Below are 19,923 nucleotides of genomic sequence, written 5' to 3'. Positions count from 1 at the left end.
TAAATTTAAACAAAAAATTAGGAAAATAGCATATTTAAACGTTTGACATTGCTAAATAACCAGCGTTTGGTAAATCTTAGGTAAATAACCGTAAATAATGACGTGGTGGTGACTATTTATCTAAGATTTACGTTTGTAAATACATAAAAATGACTATTTATCTAAGATTTACAAACGTTGATTATTTAGCAATGTCGAACGTTTAAATTGTCTATTTTCCTAATAGAACAAGTTTAAAACAAATTATGAACTCACCTAACGTTTGTTCTTTTAGCAAAGACCTAGCAAGACCTAAAAAATATTGAAGAGTTAGACAAAACAAATTTCCAGCTACCTCAAACTTTGACCAAATGTGCACTATTAGCATTGTATAGACTATAGATCAGATTGGATCGAAATAAAAAAAATAAAAACAAAAAGCCATAGGAAAAAGAAAAACTTTCAACGAATTAAATGAAGAATATGATAGATTAATGTACATTCCATTCAATTTCATTTGTGCATAGAAGAGCCACTCGGACAGTTTCTTGGCGTGAATTGTGTCTACAATACAAAAAAGTCAAACACGTTCGGCGCAACCAAAACTCAATCGTTTTCAATCAATCCCAACCCAATCTCGCTCTCTTCCTCAGAACCAAACCCTAGCCATCTCCGAATCGATTTCAGACTCTCTCTCGGATTCCGACACTTTGCTCTTCGAATGACACGGTTGCCTCTCTGAAACTGCCGCGATGTCGTCGGAGATCGAGGTCGTGGACGATGCCGGAGCTCCGGCGAGTAGCTCCGTCGCCGGAGAAGGAGAGGAGAGCTTAAGGAACGATGTGTACACCGCTTCGGCGTACGGAGATCTGGAGAAGCTTCAGAGGCTTGTGGAAACCGAGGGTTGCTCTGTTACCGAGCCCGACGGCAATGGCTACCACGCGCTACAGTGGGCCGCGCTTAATAACCGCACTGCTGCGGCTCAGTACATCATCGAGGTCAGTGGTTATGGAGCGTTGTCTGCTTTCGCAGGGTTCGAATTTGTATACAAGATTTGGGATTTGGTGATTTATTTGCTGTGCTTGAAGTTAGAAATGGGCTTGGTTTTGTAATGTTTGGGATGGTTTTGAATTTTTATGTGCTCCAGAATCGGCCAAGCTCGTATCTGTTTTTCGCATTAGTTCAGTTTTGGATTTCTATTTGTGTATTGATCTTAAGTATTAGGGGATTGGGTGTCTTTTTGGGTCGAGCTGAGTTGAGTAATTTTGCTCGGAGCTTTAATAAGTTTTGTCTGGGTGATATTATCAAGCTCATCTCGGGCACTTTGACCGTCTGAAGTTAGAAATGGTAGTGAATAATTGATTTTGAGAAGATCTTGAAGTCTGTGTAGTGGTATGTTGACCAAGCTCTTATATCGCTTTGCTATGGACGTGTTATAGTCAATATTAATTTGTTATATCCTTTAATCTGGGTTGTTTAAGTTGATTTGGCTTTTGATTGCTTATCAATGGTTTTGTTATATAAATACGGCTCAACAACAGCACGGAGGGGATGTAAATGCGACAGACCATACGGGGCAGGCTGCTCTGCATTGGAGTGCAGTCCGAGGTGCCATTGCAGTTGCGGAGCTTCTACTTCGAGAGGGTGCTCGGATCAATGCTTCTGATATGCATGGCTATCAGGTTGGTTCATTGCGCTTTCTTTCCAATGGAACTGAGCAACATCACATGTTGAACTTTTATGACGACCCTTGTAACTGCAAATATGAAACTAAGGACAACAATATAAACACGTCACTGTAGTCCTAGTCCATAATTCATCAGTGGTTAGCTGATCTGTGGTGTGCATCGTGGTTTTTTTTTTGTTGATCACAGGCAACACATGTTGCAGCTCAATATGGCCAGACTGCTTTTCTTTATCACATTGTTTCAAAATGGAATGCGGACCCTGACACTCCTGATAATGATGGAAGAACCCCTTTACACTGGTACTTGATTGATATACCATAAACTAATGGATGCTCAATCGCATCTTTGCCTTCATTGCATTATGACAGTTGCTATTATCTTGTTGGCTACATAACTTGTATCTTTGCTTGTGTACACCTGACATAAGTTTTATTAATGGAGACTATTACTTAGCGCTTACGAAGAAAGGGAAAAAAAAAAAAACTGAAGCTTGGGGATTTTTTTTTTATCATAAATTTTTTAATTTTTAGCTGCAATTGGCAACTGCATGATTTTGTTACTCTTCTTTGTTATCGGATATAGGGCTGCGTACAAGGGCTTTGCTGATTCCATACGTCTTCTGTTGTTTCTTGACGCACACAGAGGACGCCAAGATAAAGAAGGTAAGTGCTTTCTGTTCTTGGAAACATGGTGGAAAATCTGCTTAGGGACTGAGTGTTAACCATAAGTCTCATTTTTTTTTTTTGTTTCTTTCATCAACTTTAGGTTGTACTCCTTTGCACTGGGCTGCTATAAGGGGTAACTTAGAGGCATGCACGGTTTTAGTACAGGCTGGCAAGAAAGAGGACTTGATGCTTACAGATAAAACTGGTCTTACTCCAGCACAGCTTGCTTCTGATAAGAACCATAGACACGTTGCTTTTTTCCTAGTACGTGTTCCATAACCAAACCACTTTTCAATTGGTTTGTAATGTCAGTTTAAATGTGTGTGGAATGGTTCTGGAACTTTGGTTGTTTCACATATTTTGTTATTATCTTTCCCGAGGAATGTGCACTTCTTCTAAACAAATATTTGACAGTCTGACTCTAGATTAATAGTGATTGCTAGCTATTAAGAAGGTTCTCATAGTTGGTGTTTACTTCCTTCAATATGTATAGTGCCTTTTTTTTCCCCTTCCTTTCCTTTCTGTAAGTGGTTAATGCAGAAGCCGGCAAGGTATGGTTGAAAGTGCGCATTGAAGATTGACTTACATTTAAGCTCTTCGATATGCTTTTTTCCCTTCATTTTCTGCGAGGATTTTACATCTTCCTACAGGTCTTTTGAAGTTTATTAATGAGTGGGAAATGAAAACTAGTCTCCTGACTACTATTGTTATACAGGGGAATGCGAGAATGCTACTTGACAAGCGTTGCGATGGGAACACTCGTCTTGGGAAAATTTCAAAACTAGGACTCGCACCAATCCTTTGGTGTATGATATTCATTTTACTGGTGACCTATACACATTCTGTCATCATAGGTAGCTACATTGCTCTTTGTTCACAACTTCATTCTCACGCTGTGTGGCTACATATATTAATGCCTCTCTCTCTCTCTCTCTCTCTCTCTCTCTCTCTCTCCTTTTGGATGGCAGCTTCAAATCTTCCCAAATTAACAGCTGGAGCAGGTTTTGTTGCTTGGTTGGGAGTTTTCCTGGCTACTTCTGGATTAGTCATGCTGTACCGGTGTGCCAGGTAGGAATATCCCCGAGTTGTTTATAGTGTTGGTCATTTATGTTGATAACTTCAGTTAGACCAAAACTTGTTCTGAGGGTTAATTATGTCTTTTGAATATGCTCACACGTAGTGGTACATATCTCTCGATTTCTTTATAATTCATGGTGCTCAGTTGTTTCTTTTTCCTAATATAACTTGCCGAGTTTGTTTCTTTTTCCTGATTGTAGTAAGGATCCAGGTTACATCCAAATGAATATCCGTGATACTGAGAATATGAAAGATGACGTAAGTCCCATTATCTTTGTTACTTCATTTTCAATTCTTTCCTGTAGAGTATTTTTAATGGTGATTTTAAATTTTAATGCTGTACTGTTGAATATTCTTCCAGTCAAGTCTAATTCTGAATGTGTGTTAATCAGTGTATGAAGCTATTTTTTTTTAACATACATTGATATTTTGTTTTTGGTGTATCCGTCCATTAGGAACCTCTTTTAAAGGTTGAAATAAATAACCCGGCCCTGCTAGCTGGGAATTGGTCACAGCTCTGTGCAACATGCAAGGTCTTGTGTACTTCCAAATTATAATGTTATATGATGTTGATATTTGTGTAATGTATTAATAATCCTTTTTCTTAAGAAAAAGAAAACTAATGATATCCCTTATCTTTTCAGATTTGCTTTAATATGTTATATTTTTCCTTTTTCTTTTCGTTAGATTGTCAGGCCACTTCGCGCAAAGCATTGTTCTATGTGTGGCCGTTGTGTTGAACAGTTTGACCATCATTGCCCTTGGGTTTCCAATTGCATTGGCAAGGTGGGTATTTGCATTGTTCATGTGAAATTCCATATAAATATATGCCCTTGGCCAACCAATTTCATCAATGTTGCCTTTGTCAAGATTGGGGTTACTAGCGATGATGACAGTGCTGTGATTATGAATGGGCAGTTCAATCAGCGAATAAAGCTTAATCTAGGACCATAATCTACTTTTAGGCTTTAGTATCAAGTCTCTATATCTTCATCAAGCTTGCTCCCCATTTCTCCGACTTTTAAACTTGCTTGAGTATGACGATCCCATCTTGATGATGGTTGCAATATCCATGAAGTTTTTACTTACTTGGAGTTGTCAATACCTCTCTGCTTACTTGAAATTCTTTATATAAACGCGAGAGTATAGCAAAATCTAATTTTTTTTTTTTTTTTTGTAACATGATGCAGAAAAACAAATGGGAGTTCTTTATTTTTCTTGTTCTGGAAGTATTGGCAATGATGGTCACGGGAGGAGTTGCTCTTTCAAGTAAGTTCTTCTTATTGGCCTGACACTATTTTGGAAGATTCTGATCATAAAATTTATCTTCTTAAAGGAATTTGGAGTGATCCGTTTGCTCCGTCTACTTTCGGAACGTGGATCAATTATGTCGGCACTCATCACATCGGTGCCATGTCATTTTTAATTGTTGATTTTTTCCTCTTCTTCGGCGTTTTCTTCTTCACCATTATACAAGCATCTCAGGTAAATTTAGTTCTTAACAAATGCTGATTTATACGCGTCTCTTCTTCACTCCTTTTTGCTGCTTCATCTTTATCGATATGTCACGATGATTTAGACATAATCATAGTTCGGGATTTATTAGGAACTAGCAAAACAACTCATAAATTCCTAAAATCACTCAATTTAGTTACATAATTATTTAATTGATGAAATGAAACCCTCGCGGCCATCAAGTCTACTAAATGGGAAATTACATAATAATAATTCTCTAGAATATTTGACGTGTTTCTGTGTCTAATCTCGCGTAGATATCACGGAACATAACGACAAATGAAATGGCGAACGCCACGCGTTACGGCTACCTGAGAGGCCCGACCGGTCGATTCAGAAACCCGTACGATCACGGCCTCAAGAAGAACTGTTCGGATTTCTTGGTCAACGGCCAAAATGAGGATGTCGAGTTCGTCGAACTATCAGCCGATTCGGAGGGTATTCGAATGATGAACATTCCGACGAACCCAACTATGCAGAACGGGAACGCCCACTCTCACCACGTCGCTGTCGACATCAACAACTCGAATGGCACAAAAGTGCAACATGGTCATGTTCATTCCGCGCATTGCAGCCACAATAACCACTCGAAATCCAAAGCCGATAGCGCGCCAATAGGCCTTGGTCTCGGTCTCGGCCAAGGCAGTAATCGATCCATTGCAGCTTCGTAATGGGCATTATGTAACGAGTTTTTGAGTATTTATTGTATTATAATATGCATTTACTTATTTTTTTAATTATATTTTTTTAATACAAAATTTTCGTAAATTATTTTATTTTTGTGCTCTTAGGTAGATTTTTATTCGTTTAGGAATGTTACAGGCCAAGTGTGTCGGGTTCAGAATACAATGACGGAAAATATAGTGATAATTATTGATTAATGAATACACTTTTATCTCTTCCTTTTAGCATGTGGATAATGTTTAGTTGGGTGGTCTTAAACGCAGTCTTTTAGTCACTTTACATCCTTTCTATTATTTTTAAAACTTTATAGTTTATACTATTTATTTATTTTAAAAAATATTGTAATATTTGAAACGGTCATATATATAATATTTTTTTTTTCTTTTCTAACGTCTTATTTTTTAAACCTAGATATTACGTGTTATTCACATTATTTAAGACCAATGATTAAAAACCGTGTTTCTTGCATACCGTGAGGATGCTCAAGTTGTTAGTGAGAAACAATAGAACTTGGAGAAAACCACGTAATACTCATAGTTAGCATGGAACATTGCAGTTTTTATGTTGTGCCGCGGTTTATTAGAGATACAGCACACCTTAGATATGTAGTTTTCGGAAAAGCATTTGGAAGGGATTATTCTTATTCTATGACTTGTACCAAGATTTTGGACCAAAATTTACTAAACCCAAATAAATCCTAAACTATGACTACTTATTTTCACTAAATACAAAAACACCCTTACTTTTAATAACATTTGATTTTCTTTCTTATTTAATTATTTGACTTTCTTTTCGTTTTGGATTCAGCTCTCTTCCACTCTCTCTTTTCGTTTTTCAGTTCGTCCTTTTTGTTTGGGTTCATCTTTGTTTTTTTCATTTTGTCTTTTCAGTTTAGGGTTAGAGATTTTCATGAAAAAAATTGATCCTATTCAAAGTATTTAAGTGGTTGAATTTCTGTGGTTTTTGAAGTCAAAAAACAAAGAAAAAACGATTATCGGGATTCTGGAAAATTTTGAAAAGTTTCTGAAAATTGCTGGGTTTTCGTTGAAGATTTATTGACATTGATGTCAATAAATATGCATTTTTATTGACATTGATGTCAATAAATCTTCAACGTTTCTGGGGTTTTTAAAGTTAAAAAACAAAGAAAAAAGGATTATCGAGATTCTGGATAATTTTGAAAAGTTTCTGAAAATTTCTGGGTTTTCGTTGAAGATTTATTGACGTTGATGTCAATAAAAATGAATGCATATTTATTGACATCAATGTCAATAAATCTTCAACGAAAACCCAGAAATGTCAATAAATCTTCAACGATTCTGGAAAATTCCTTTGAAGATTTATTGACATTGATGTCAATAAATATGCATTTTTATTGACATCAACGTCAATAAATCTTCAACGAAAACCCAGAAATTTTCAGAAACTTTTCAAAATTATCCAGAATCCCGAGAATCGTTTTTTCTTTGTTTTTTAACTTTAAAAACCACAGAAATTCTACGCGGAATCCATGGCGAGCTGTTCCGGCGGACACTTCGAGGTCGCCGCCGCCGGGAGGGCCATGGACTGCTCTCCGGCGGCCATGACCGTCGTTCCCAGGAGCTTCAGCGTCGGAGATTCCCAGGGCTGCTCTCCAGGTTTTTGTAATGATGTTTGTTTTCATAATATAAACTAAATAATTGTTTTTGTTTTATTAATTAAGTAATAAAAATAAACTAAATATGAAGGATAAATATGTAATTACTCATTTCATTAAGTCATAGTTTAGGATTTATTTGAGTTTAGTAGATTTTGATCCAAAATCATGGTAGAAGTCATAGAATAGGAATAATCCCCATTTGGAATACATGGGGTAACCGTGACATTTGAAAACGAAAAACACTAAGACCAAGGTTTATAGGTAAAAAAAAAAATAGAGCAAATGGAAGCATAAATATTTAGTTTTACGGTGTATACATTATTATTATTATTATTAGTTTTTAACTGTAAAATACCGATTATCTTGTTTCAACGTCATCGTTACAACATAGTTGTTAAGCTCTAACGGAATACTACGTGTAGCGGAATACCATTTTAAAAGAGGTATTATTTATTTTAATCTCTATTTTTAAATAAAAAATCAAATAAATAATACGAGATCCTAAAGTAGATATCAATTATACCCACGTCGATTCTCAATTGTGTGTTGGTGTTATATATGTGTTGTGTAGCTATTTATTATCCGTTTGGGGTTATGTTTTGTTCATTTTGATCAATTGTGAACAAGCTTGTGTTTGATCAATTGTGAATTAGAACAAGTTTTTTGTTTAAATATAATAAAACAAAGTAATAAATTAGCAAAAACAAGACGTGAGTATATTAATTATCACGTTCAAATACACCAATATTAGTAAAACTACTTGCTGGCTATTTTCACTATGACAATTTCAATATTTGAAAGTATTTAAATGTTTATTTTTTTCCCTTTATTTTAATAATACGAAATTGGAAGCTCATCGGATGGTTATATTATTCTAGTATAAATTTGAGATTTGTGAACGGGACGACCAAGCAAGTAAGGAATTTTGTTTTTGTTTTTGTTTTTTTTTGTTAAATGAACATAAGAAAATTTAAATAATTCAATAATAACTTATATATATATATATATATATATATATATATATATATTACATGAACCTATGTGGCAATTAGGTCACTGGCCGAATAGCCCACCCACTTTTTAAAAATAGCTTAAGTTACATTTTGTTAAGAAAATAGCCCACCAAGCTTAAATAAATTAGATTAATTGTTCACTTAATTAAACTAATTATTCAATTATGTTCAGTTAATTTAATTAACTTAGGTCTTCGGGTTATTTTTTAATAAAATGAAACTTGAACAAAATTTTTAAAAGGAGTTAGAGGATTGACTAGTTGCAATAAATACTTGAACTTATACTTTGTATATTAATTAGAATTAGCCATTTGAAACTTATTGATTAGCAAAATAGCCAATGCGATGATGTGGGCGCATCGTGTTTGGCATCTTTGACTGCGTCGCACTTGGCGACTTGGTGCGTCGTGTGAGATGGCTTAAGTTGCGACTAGTGTGGCAACTTATATGCGCCTTATGGTGGCTTTGAGTGCGTTGCAGTTAGACGGCTTAAGTATGCCTTATGGCGGCTTAGGTGTACCTTATGGCGGCTTTGTGTGTGCCTTATGGCGGCTTAGGTGCGCCTTATGGCGACTTTGATGCGTCGTGGTTAGGCGGCTTTTGTGCGCCTTATGGCGGCTTAGGGTGCGTCGTGGTTAGACGACTTTGGTGTGCCTTATGGCGCTTAGGTGCGTCGTGGTTAGACGGCTTTGGTTCGCCTTATGGCGGCTTAGGGTGCGTCGTGGTTAGACGGCTTTGGTGCGCCTTATGGCAGCTTAGGTGCGCTGTGGTTAGACGGCTTTGGCCTGCATCTCTTGGATGTCTTACAGCGCACCGCAGAAGCGTCTTAAGGTGCATCGTGTATGGTGACTTTAAGCCTGTATCTCTGGGATGTCTTACAGCGCGCTGCAGAGGTGTCTTAGGGTGCACCGTGTATGGTGACTTTAAGCCTGTATCTCTGGCATGTCTTACAGCGCGCCGCAGAGGTGTCTAAGGAGACTTCAGTCTGCATCTCTTGGATGTCTTACGGCGTGCCACGGAGGCGTCTTAGGAGACCTCAGCGTGCATCTCTTGGATGTCTTACGGAACGCCGCGAAGGCGTCTTAGGTTGCACCGTGTATGGTGACTTAGGCCTTTGTTCCCGTTTGTGTTCAGGTTGAGACTTAAGTTTTTGTTTTCGTGGAGCATACTTTTTTGAGAATCTCCTTACGCGTTGCCTATGTCACTAGTCCCCCAAGTTTTTATGTATGCAAGCATTATCTTGATGATCGAAAAAAACTTTGATAAAATGGATTTGGAAAAGAAAACCTCGAACTTTATTAATACTGCGAAAAATTTGAAATCCTTAAACATTGGCTCGTAGGCCTTATTGAATTTGGGAAAACAAAATAATAAAATGGGGGAGAAAGCGCTGGCTATTGCTAGTACTGCGTCAAGTGTTCCGCATTCCATGGATGACGGATCGGGGTCCCGTCTATATTCTCGATGTAGTAGATTCCATCATGTATGACTTGGCGAACTCTGTAGCATCCTTCCCAGTTTGGGCTGAGGACGCCGGCGCCTTGTACTTGGGTATTTTGAAACACTCGCCTGAGTACAAGGCTTCCGATGGCGAATGTTCGCGTCTTGATCTTGGAGTTGTAGTACTTTTCGACCTTGCGCTTTTGCGTAGCGAGGCGGATAAGTGCCCCTGACCTCGTTGAAAGTCTCAAATCGGAATGCGGGGATCTATATTTCGATCGACACTAAAGCTTCGATCCCGTATACGAGGGAGAATGGGGTTTCCCCGGTGGCATTCCGGGCGGCCGCCCGGTAAGCCCATAGGACGAACGGTAGCTCTTCTGCCCATGCACCTTTCTTGTCTTCGAGCTTAAGATTGCTCTTTATAGTCTTGTTGAGTGCTTCGACTTCACCGTTGGTCTGTGGATGACGCGGCGAGGAGAACGTCTTGCTGATCTTTAGTTGATCGCATATATCTCTTACTCGCGCTTGTCGAATTGGTCGAATCGATGCTATCGAGGCATCGGAGCAGTGACATTGAGTAACCGCGCTTGTAGGGTACGTCATCTCGAAGCGTGTACTTGGATGCTAGGGCTCTTAATTTGTTGGCTTCCTTGCGGTCTTTGGGGAGTTCCCCTCTTCGCAGGATTACGATAATTGGGCTCATCCAGGTTGGATGAGGTGTATCCTCTATGGTTCCAGACTTCGTCTCAGGAGATGTATGGTCATGGAAGAGATTCGATTGGGACAGTTCACAATCCGTATTCATCGATGCCAGATTCGAGGGGAGCAATGGCGTCAGCCTTAGAGTTATGTTCTCTCGGGATCTGGAAGATCTCAAACAAAGAGAAGGCATCGAGCTTTGAATTTGTCTTCGCCAGGTAGGCGACCATATTGGGCTCCGTGGCGGTATAATTGCCTTTAACCTGGTTTACGATAAACTGCGAGTCGCAGTGCATTCGCAGTTTTTGGCGCCAAGCTTTTGTGCTAGCTCTATCCCTATGATAATGGTTTCATATTCGGCCTCGTTGTTGGAGGCTTGGAATCTGTAGTGGAGGGCGTACTGTAACCTTTCCCCGTCAGGATTAGTTAGCATGATGTCCCCAGGCATTAGATGCTCCGTCTACGTGCAATTACTTGATGGACCCGTTGGGTCAATCTTTCTCTTTCATACCAACAAGCTGTTGGTCGAGTCATTTTCTGCTCTTCCCATGTCAGGAGTGTAGGAGAATTGTGCCACAAAGTCGGCTAGGGCCTGACCCTTTATAGCCGTTCTTGGGTGGAACTTAATCCCGTACTCGCTCATTTCTTGGGACCAGTTCACCATGCGAGTCGATGTTCCCTTTTGAGAGCGTTACCGATCGGGTGCTCAAACGGACCGCGATAGGGTGAACCTGAAAAATATGGACGCAACTTTTTAGATGCTGTCATGATAGCTAGAGAAAGTTTCTCTATCTTGGTGTAGCGTATTTCTACATCAAGTAAGGCCTTGCTCATGTAGTAGATCATCCATTGGCCTTATCTTCCTCGTGGATCAGAACGGCGCTTACTGCTCTTTCAGAGACGGCGACGTAGATGTAGAGCATCTTGCCGTCTTTTGGTTTGGAAAGGAATGATTGGGACCCAAACTAGGCCTTCATCTCTTAGAAGGCTTTTTCGCAGTCGTCAGTCAACTCAAAGCCATTTGCCTTCTTTAGAGCTTTGAAGAACGATTGACACTTATCGGTTGCTTCCGACACAAAGCGTGTTAGAGCAGCTATCCGATCAGTCAGGCTTTGCACCTAGTGCTTTAATTTTTTCAGGATTTGCTTCTATCCCTCATTGACTGACGATGTAACCCAGGAATTTCCCGGATTCGACTCCGAACACACATTTGTTGGGGTTGAGCTTCGTTCTGTAGCAGCGGATGATCGTGAACATATCCCTAAGATCGTGTATGTGATTAGTTGCCTGTAGGCTTTTAACGAGCATGTTGTCCACGTACACTTCCATATTCTTGCCGATTTGATTGACGAAGATCCGATTGACCAATCGTTGGTAAGTAGCTCCCGCGTTCTTCAGGTCGAAAGGCATGACCTTATAACAATAGAGGCATCGATCAGTGACAAAGGTTGTCTTAATCTGATCAGGCTCATGCATTCGAATATGGTTGTAGCCTTAATAGGCGTCCATGAAGCCGATGAGTTCATGGCTGGCCGTGGCATCGACCAGTTGTTCGATACGCGGGAGTGGGAAGCAGTCCTTAACGTAGGCTTTGTTAATATCTTTATAATCTATGCAAATACGCCACTTCCCACTAGGTATTTTCACTATTACCACGTTGGAAACCCACTTGGGGTACTTAGCTTCTCGGATGAAGTTTGCGGTGAGAAGTGCCTCTACCTCTTCATTTATGGCTAGGTATCGTTCTGGGTTGAACGTTCGTCTAGCCTGCTCTTTGTAAGCGATGCTTTGGTTGTCATTGAACTAGTGCACTATGACCTCGGGGTCAATCCTCGGCATGTCTGCATGAGTCCATGTGAAGACATCTTTAAATTCTTGAAGGAAGGTAACAAGTTGAGTCTTGATGGCGAGCGGAAGTTGGGCGCCGATCTTCACAACCTGGTCATGTTTGGATTCGTCTAGCGTGACTAACGTGAGATTATCGAAGGTTTCGACTTTAAGTCTCTCGATTTCATCTTGAAGGGTCAAGTTCTCCAAACTTCCTTGCGTCCTTCAGGTCACATGGATAGTCATCTTCTAGTTGGAAGATTGTGTTAACCATTTTTCCGGCATATTTGTCGTCGACTCCTTGGATGTAGCATATTATGGCTTGGGATTGATCACAAGCCATGATGCCGATTCCCTTTTTGGTTAGGAACTTCACCAGTAAGTGGTATGTAGAAGTAATAACCCTTCGTCTGTTCAGCGTGGGTTGCTCAATGATGACATTGTAGGGCGACTCTGATCAACTACTAGAAATGGGACCATGTGAACGACTTCGATGCCTCCGAGAGATCCGAAGGTAACCGGCAGATCGATGATGCCTTTGGTCATGCTCTCTCCCCAATGAACCCAAATAAGGCCATTTGAGTCAGAGTAGGGCATAGCCCCCCGAGCTTCATGTGCTCTAGGGTGGTCTCGAAGATTATGTCGGCAGCACTTCCATTGTCGATGAGAACCCTCTTCACCAGGTTGTTTTCCACCTGGGCCTTGAGAACTATCGCGTCATTGTGTGGATGCACAACTCACTTGGCCTCTACGTTGGTGAAGTAGATCATCTCGTGAGGCACAGATGAAGGTTCCTTGTAGGTGAGGTTGATGTGCATAGCAACGTCTTCTTGAGACGCGGCCCTTAGAAATTTTTTCCGTTGTCGGGCTGAATCTCCACCTTCTGGACCACCCAATATATTGGTCACAACGTGTAGTTGTGGATTAGCGGCTACAGTAGCTGTGGTTCGGTCGGGAGTAGCGGCTGCTCCTCCTCATTTGCTAGATTGTGGTCTACTTGAGGTGGGACCTCCATCATTAACCATGCGCAACACGAACTCTTTCAGCTCACTCTGTTGGATCAGAGCCTCGATTTTCCTTTTGAGATTATAGCATTTGGAGGTCAAGTTACCGTATTCCTGATGGAACTCACAATATCTTGACCAATCGCGAGTCGCAGGGTCTTTCTTCATTGCCGAGTTGGTGAACTTGTCACGTGCCAAAGCCAGGATTCGATCCAGCGCTGTGTTCAACGGTCTGAACGATGAGTAACCCTTAAAGTCTTACTCAAGTCGCGGCTTTTGGGGCAGGGGGGCTGAATATTGGAAGCCAGACTCCCCTTATTTTGCCTTTTGCGGGAGTCGCCTTACTCGTAGCTAAGTTCGTCTCGTCGACGAGAGCTTTGATTGTTGCTCTTGCGGCCGTCGAGGCAATCTTCGACTCCCATGAAGGTGTTGGCTCGAATCATTAACTCGGCCATGATAGAAGGTACACGGCCGGTGACGGACTTGAGGAAGTCACTTGTGCGCAAGCCTTCAATGATGGCGGCGATTGCATCACCATCGTCAAAGCGATTTACCTCATTCGATTCTTCAGTGAATCGGGCGAGGTATAATCTAAGAGACTCGCCACTCTCTTGCCTAATTGACCACAAGTACATCTTGGTCTTCTTTTGGACCATAGACGTAGCGAAGCACACCAGGAACGTGTCCTGCAGGTCTTTGAACAATTGGATGCTTCTCGACCTTAAATTTTTGAACTACTCGATGCCGGTCTGTCAAGGGTAAGAGTAAAAGCTTGGCACATGGCACCGGGATCGACACCTTGCATCGTCATCAAGGTTTCGTAGTGCTGGATATGGTAAGTGTTAGGAATTCTTGCCCACGAGAGATATTGAAAACATTATAAATGATTACTAAATAGAATAATGGTTTACTTTATTAGCATCATATGATTAGTGGGTTGAGCTCCGAATATCATAAACTATAGCAACTATCATTCGTAGCCTCCGTATTAAACTAAGTCACGTGTTGGGCACCCGAGTTCGGGCGGTGAGCTAAAACAAGGTCGATGACTGATACATGTCTGGATAGCTATATCTAAAGTCATATATGCGGAACACTAGTGAAGGTTGATCACGACGTGCGAGCATTCTGCACTTGTGCTAAGTACACGATCCGGACAGACTTTGTTTATAGATATGTCGTTTAAGTACCGTTACGACATACTAACCAGGGTCGCTATGATGGTCACAGTGAGACTTGATCTAAATCCTGAAGTGATCATAGACACTTGATCATTTTACCGTGCTCTTTGACTCATTCGCTAAAAGACTACTATCATGCTAATCATAGCTTATGCCTTGGGACTTTCAGAGCATGATTCGAGTAGGAAGTGGTCAACAGATACGGAATCCAGCCTTCCTGAAATAAGATCAATGTTCACTCACCTAAGGGTTGATTCCAGAACCGATAGATTTCTGGCACTTCCAAAGTATGTATGTTCGGAAGAATCTTTCGTTGGAGAATCAACAGTGCTTATGTATCAAGAAAGATATAGCGGATTAATTGACCTTTCTCGATACGGGTTGAACCTGGAGGATCTTGATCACGTACTGACTAAATAAGTGGACACTCGTCACGATGAGTGAATATAATTCTAGTCTAAAGGAGAGTTCAGTCTTGGCGTACCTAGGTGGAGTCTGGCCAAGATTAGACAAATCGATGTGAAAAAGAGAAAGGACTTTTTCATCTTCTCATCGGATTTGTTAAGCTTCTATTACTAGGTCCATAGTCCCCGATTCGGCTTCAAAAAATGAATAAAGAACCTTTAATAATAATGTGTTTTCTTATTATAATCTCACTAGCTGTAATTGTGATTGACAGCATCAATTCTGAAATATTGGTATTTTGCATAATGAAATAATTATTTATTGTTTGATCAAGTAAATAATTAATCAATTACTTATTTGTTTATTGTTGGACCAAGTAAATAAATAACTAATTGAGTTTTAAACAATTGGGCCTTGCACATATGAGTTAGACGAATTTTAGGGTTTGGACATTGGGATTTGCGCCAACCCCTTGGCCGTGTGTGTCAAAATCATCCATGCTATTATTGGTACTTACCAATATTTAAAAAGAAATAATATATTGTCATTTATTCTCTCTCATGAATATTATGAGAGAATAATATTTAAAAGGAAATAAGATATTGTCCATTATTCTCTCTCATGAATATTAGGAGAGAATAATATTTAACAGGAAATAAGATATTGTCCATTATTCTCTCTCATGAATATTATGAGAGAATAATATTTAAAAGGAAACAAGATATTTCCTTTATTCTCTCATAATTAAATATTCTCTACTTAAACATAAGATAAAATCTCATAGATATTGATATAATGGCTAAGATAAAAAGTATGATTCATGAAATGAGATCCAATGGCTAAGTTTTGATTCACTAGCGTGAACACAATAAAAGGAAATAATATATTTTGGAAACTACCAAGAGTATATCATTTGCACTACTATAAATAGAGGTTCATGAGAAGAGAAAAACAAGCTTTTGGAAGTCCAAAATTTTCGTCCAACTCTCTAATGTGGCCGATTCTCCCTCTCTTACTCTATTAAGTTCTTAGAAAACAAGAGTGAGATCTTGAAACAACAATGTTTCTTGATCGTGTGAGATTAAAGAGTGTGGTCCCACGCCGTCTTTCTTTATTCTTCCGGAGATAACGTTTCGGAAGACTACGGTGTGATCAAAGAGGATTACGGGGATCTGAAGCTTGAAGAATGAGATCAAAACATTTGAAGAGGGATTGAGAAAGCTTGAAGTTTCTATTCGTGAGCCTAATCCGTAAGTTCTCTATTAACATTGTTCTTTGTTCTTATTGGTTGCTTTACATGTTTGAATGCTTTCATTATTTAATTAATAAAGTAATCTAGATCTTGTTGGATAACTATACATTTAATTAGCTCTTGTTAGTGTAATTAATTTATTCCGCAACTTATATGGTTATCAAGGTGAGCACATAATTACAACAAGTGGTATTGGAGTGATTGTTCTTGTCCAATACCGCTCGTGTTTCCCCAACAAATAGTATCAGAGTGATTGTTCGTGTCTGATATCCTATGTGCTTCACCCACGAGTGGTGTTGGAGTAATCGTTCGTGTCCGATACCCACATCGTTTCCCAACAGTAAGCGGGATCCGCTTTCCCATCGTAGCGAGCGAGATTCTGGAGTTTGAAATTTCCCGTGCATACTTCGGCCAGTATCTGGGCTATGAAAGGGGAGCAATTCTCCTCGACGACCCCGTAGGCGCTTCCACCTACTCTGTATTCTCGGAGATCTCGCACTTCTTTTCGAAGATTGTGTATCATGGTGACCACATCGAGAACGGTAGTCGGAGTAACTCCCTGTTAGGGAGGAGTCACATGTCGCCTCTCATTTGACCCTTGATGCATGCGGTGATTCCCGTTAGTTAGGGCAACCAGAGGGATGTTTGGCCGAGAGCTTAGTTGCTCTCTTAGGTCTTCGTCACGCCCATTGCGTTGCGTGCCCTGGCTTTCCGCAACATTCTCCCTTTAACCTAGTCGATCATAGGCCGAACGTCGAGAGTTCCCTTCTTGGGAGGTTGCAGGTGCATCCCTTGTCTTAGATGAGGGGTCCGAAGGACCGGCTTCATTCATGGTGGGGAGTCCCCCATCCTTAGTGAGAGAAGTCTCGATATCCTTTGAATCATCAAGGCCCTCGTAATTAGGGTCGCGGTCGCGACTTTCCTCATTGAGGTTTTTGGGTTCCCCGTTGGGGATTACCGTGTTATGCATAGGTCGTTTTGCAGCTAGCTGGCTGTGGTACCTTGCATTCGTCGCCTTTAGTCGTCCGATATCCTCCTCCAACTCCTTGATGCGGTCGTCCCAACTATCTAGAGATGGAGATCGTGGGCGGGTCGAGCTCTCTTCGGGGTGCAACTCTTCATCACCATGCGCTCGGGAGCGCAATAAATATTTTTTAGTCCCACTAGCTTTATCGGGGTTGTTAACGCCCTCAGAACGTGTGGGTGGTTGATTACTCATCTTTTCTCGAGTCCGAGAAAATGGAGTTTTCAGAAGAAAAGAAGAAGATGATCAGAAGAGATTTCGGGCTGTGCAAGTCGGGAAGTCCCCTTCTCCTAGTGCCAAAATATTATCGCACGAAAATGAACAATGATTTAAAGCTTTGGGCGGTTCGACCCAAGGAAAGAGCAAGTGGCCGTACCCGAGCCAAGGGTGTGAACTCGAAAGTCTCGAGTTGTGTCCAGTCGGAGGTGTTCTCTGAGGAGAGAATAGGGTGAATAGGGGGTGTGACTGTGCTTCTTGTGAGCTGCCTATGTACCCGCGATGCAGGATCAAATCAGAACGTAGTTCAAGGCGTCTGTATATGTTGTGTGAGGCATGAAGCCTGGCGGGTATGGGGTGCAGAGGAGTCCTCGACGATGCCTCAGGACTCTAGGATTGAGTGACCTATGAGAGAATGTGTGTTTTCTCTCTTTGGAGACATATGAGATTCTCAGTGGAGAATTCCAGACGCAGCTTTGTGCGTTGGACGCATAAGGGATTTTAGTAGAAAATCCTAGACGCAACTTGTGCATCAGACGTAGGGGATTTTTTCAATAGAAAACCCTAAGCGCAGCTTGTGCGCTAGATTAAGCGCTCGATCAGAGGAAATTGTGCTCAGAAAGTCTACAGCAGCGTTTCAGAACTCTAAGAGTGAGTAATCTCGGAGAGGAATAAATGTGTCCATCCCCCCCACCGAGATGGGGTATTTATACTGAATTAGGAGGCCTAAAAGGGCCTCTAGACACACCTCGGGGAGCAGGCCACATGTTTTAGGCGTGCGAGGCGGTTTCAGGGAGCGCACGCAGTGAGTGGGAGCGCTGCGCGGGCGTGCGGCGTGTCGTTGGTGGGCGCGGCGCCACTAGGTGTTCTACGCGCTGCGCACGCTCTTTTCGAGGAGCGCGCGATGGCGAATACCTGCTACATGTTGGAGCTTGGGCTTAAAGTTTTCGGACCGTTTGGATGGTCCTTTTTCGTCTGTGGACCTCGGTGGTTTTTTCAGTGACCTGGCCCGTTGGATCATTGGAGTTTGAGATTTCGCACAAGACGCGCGAAATTCAATGTTTCGGGTTTTTCGAGAACGACCGACAACACCTGACATCGACGCCTCGTCTTCGGCTATAGTTCAATTATCAGTACAACAAATGACTTCGAATTTCTATCTTATCGTCACAAAAAATGTGAAGCAACTCTTATGAGTGACGATACTGAAGATAAACCAGACGATTTTATGGACGACAACAAACACGAGGAAGATGTATCTCATTTTGTTGGAGATAATGTTGATGACGATATTAAGATAGAAGAGAATGACTTTATATGCGAGTCGAAGCTCTCCAATCTCCATGTCCTCGTACACAAACTCAAACTCTACGTGAAGACCATACAAAATCACCGCTTGTTGTTGCAATGTAACATCATTCCACGATGGAGTGGCGAGAGAATTATGCGCTCGTACCAGGCACCTCAACTTGTTGGCAAACGTGCCAATCTTCTTGCCCTTTTTTACCATCTCGCCTTGCAGTGCCCTCTTCTTGGGCAGATAAAACTGCCGTTAAACCGGATCGAAAACTATGACAACCTTCTTTCCCTTTCTCACCTTTTGGGAACCGACACCCGTCGTTACACCTCGCCCTCCATATGGAGGTGTCTCCGGCGGATCACCGCCTCCATCACCTAAGCTTGTGGACATAGTGCATTTGAAAAAGAAAATTGATAGTGTTCCTAATATAAAACTTAGTTAAAATTAAGTATAAAACAATTAAATTCCACCATTAATATGACTTAGTTAAAAATAAATATAATATAATTAAAACATTACTCAATCATTGTCATCACATATAAACACGAAAATGCTTCTTTGCATATAAACTTACATAGTATTGGGTCAAGCAGCATGCGTAGTCCATTCCCTGTGATTGGTTTGATGGAGTCTATCCCACGCAACGAGCGGACTGAGCATCAAAGCATTATCCTGCCTCTGTAAAAGTAGATAACAACTTGTTAAATAAGTTGAATAAGTTATAGTATAATTAAAACTTACGTTCATCCATCGATAGTGAGCAAAGAAGCATTTTCGTGTTTATATGCAAAGAAGCATTTTCGTGTTTATATGCAAAGAAGCATTTCCAACATCCTAGAAAAAGAAAATGATTTTCATCAGTGGTCGAGAGGGACCACCTATTTTTTTACATCAGTAGTCCGCTGACCACTCTTGTAAATCAGTACTCTTCTAAAATTGCCTCCGTTTTTTAAGAACTTATTTTATCTAAATTTTTAATTGAAATTATACAAAAACAATAATAATAATAAGCACAATAATTTTTTATTTTAAAAATAAGTACAATAAAATTCTTAACATCATGAATAATTTTGCAAATGATATATATTTATGAAATCTATTGATAATTATAATAACGAATTAAATTTGAATAGAAGATGAAGGTGTTTAACTTTAAGCATTAAAATAACTATTAATCTAAATAGAGAAAATAAACTTAAAATGTGAATAGTGAAAAATAAATGCTATCTACATATACATATTTATCCTCAACCAACATTCATTTTTATATTTTTAGAAAACAGAGAGAAACACAAAAATATCGACGGGCACC

General features: G+C 40.4%; 1 protein-coding gene across 1 annotated transcript; it reads left to right on the top strand.

Moving 5' to 3' along the window:
* Window positions 1-424: 424 nt before the first annotated feature.
* Window positions 425-5,826, top strand: TIP1 (Ankyrin repeat family protein with DHHC zinc finger domain-containing protein). Its single transcript, XM_089615166.1, has 13 exons — window positions 425-977; window positions 1,521-1,661; window positions 1,854-1,966; window positions 2,250-2,329; window positions 2,433-2,596; window positions 3,048-3,186; window positions 3,301-3,400; window positions 3,610-3,667; window positions 3,865-3,942; window positions 4,097-4,195; window positions 4,600-4,678; window positions 4,746-4,894; window positions 5,182-5,826. The coding sequence occupies exons 1-13, from the start codon at window positions 732-734 to the stop codon at window positions 5,593-5,595; spliced, it is 1,860 nt and encodes a 619-aa protein (XP_089471292.1). The 5' UTR covers window positions 425-731; the 3' UTR covers window positions 5,596-5,826.
* The last annotated feature ends 14,097 nt before the right edge of the window (window positions 5,827-19,923 follow it).

This window comes from Urtica dioica, chromosome 5, assembly GCF_054948205.1.
Source record: "Urtica dioica subsp. dioica isolate 48M chromosome 5, U.dioica_male_clone48M_v1_H2, whole genome shotgun sequence".
NCBI lineage: Eukaryota > Viridiplantae > Streptophyta > Magnoliopsida > Rosales > Urticaceae > Urtica > Urtica dioica.
Note: the sequence above shows the minus strand (reverse complement) of the source record. Positions and strands in the feature narration are given on the sequence as shown.

Bases quoted from the DNA above. Each gene is read 5' to 3' on its own strand.
- TIP1 (XM_089615166.1), top strand. From the start codon at position 732: ATGTCGTCGGAGATCGAGGTCGTGGACGATGCCGGAGCTCCGGCGAGT. The intron at 1,967-2,249 runs GTACTTGATTGA...TATCGGATATAG, and splicing joins GGAAGAACCCCTTTACACTG to GGCTGCGTACAAGGGCTTTG. The intron at 2,330-2,432 runs GTAAGTGCTTTC...CATCAACTTTAG, and splicing joins AGGACGCCAAGATAAAGAAG to GTTGTACTCCTTTGCACTGG.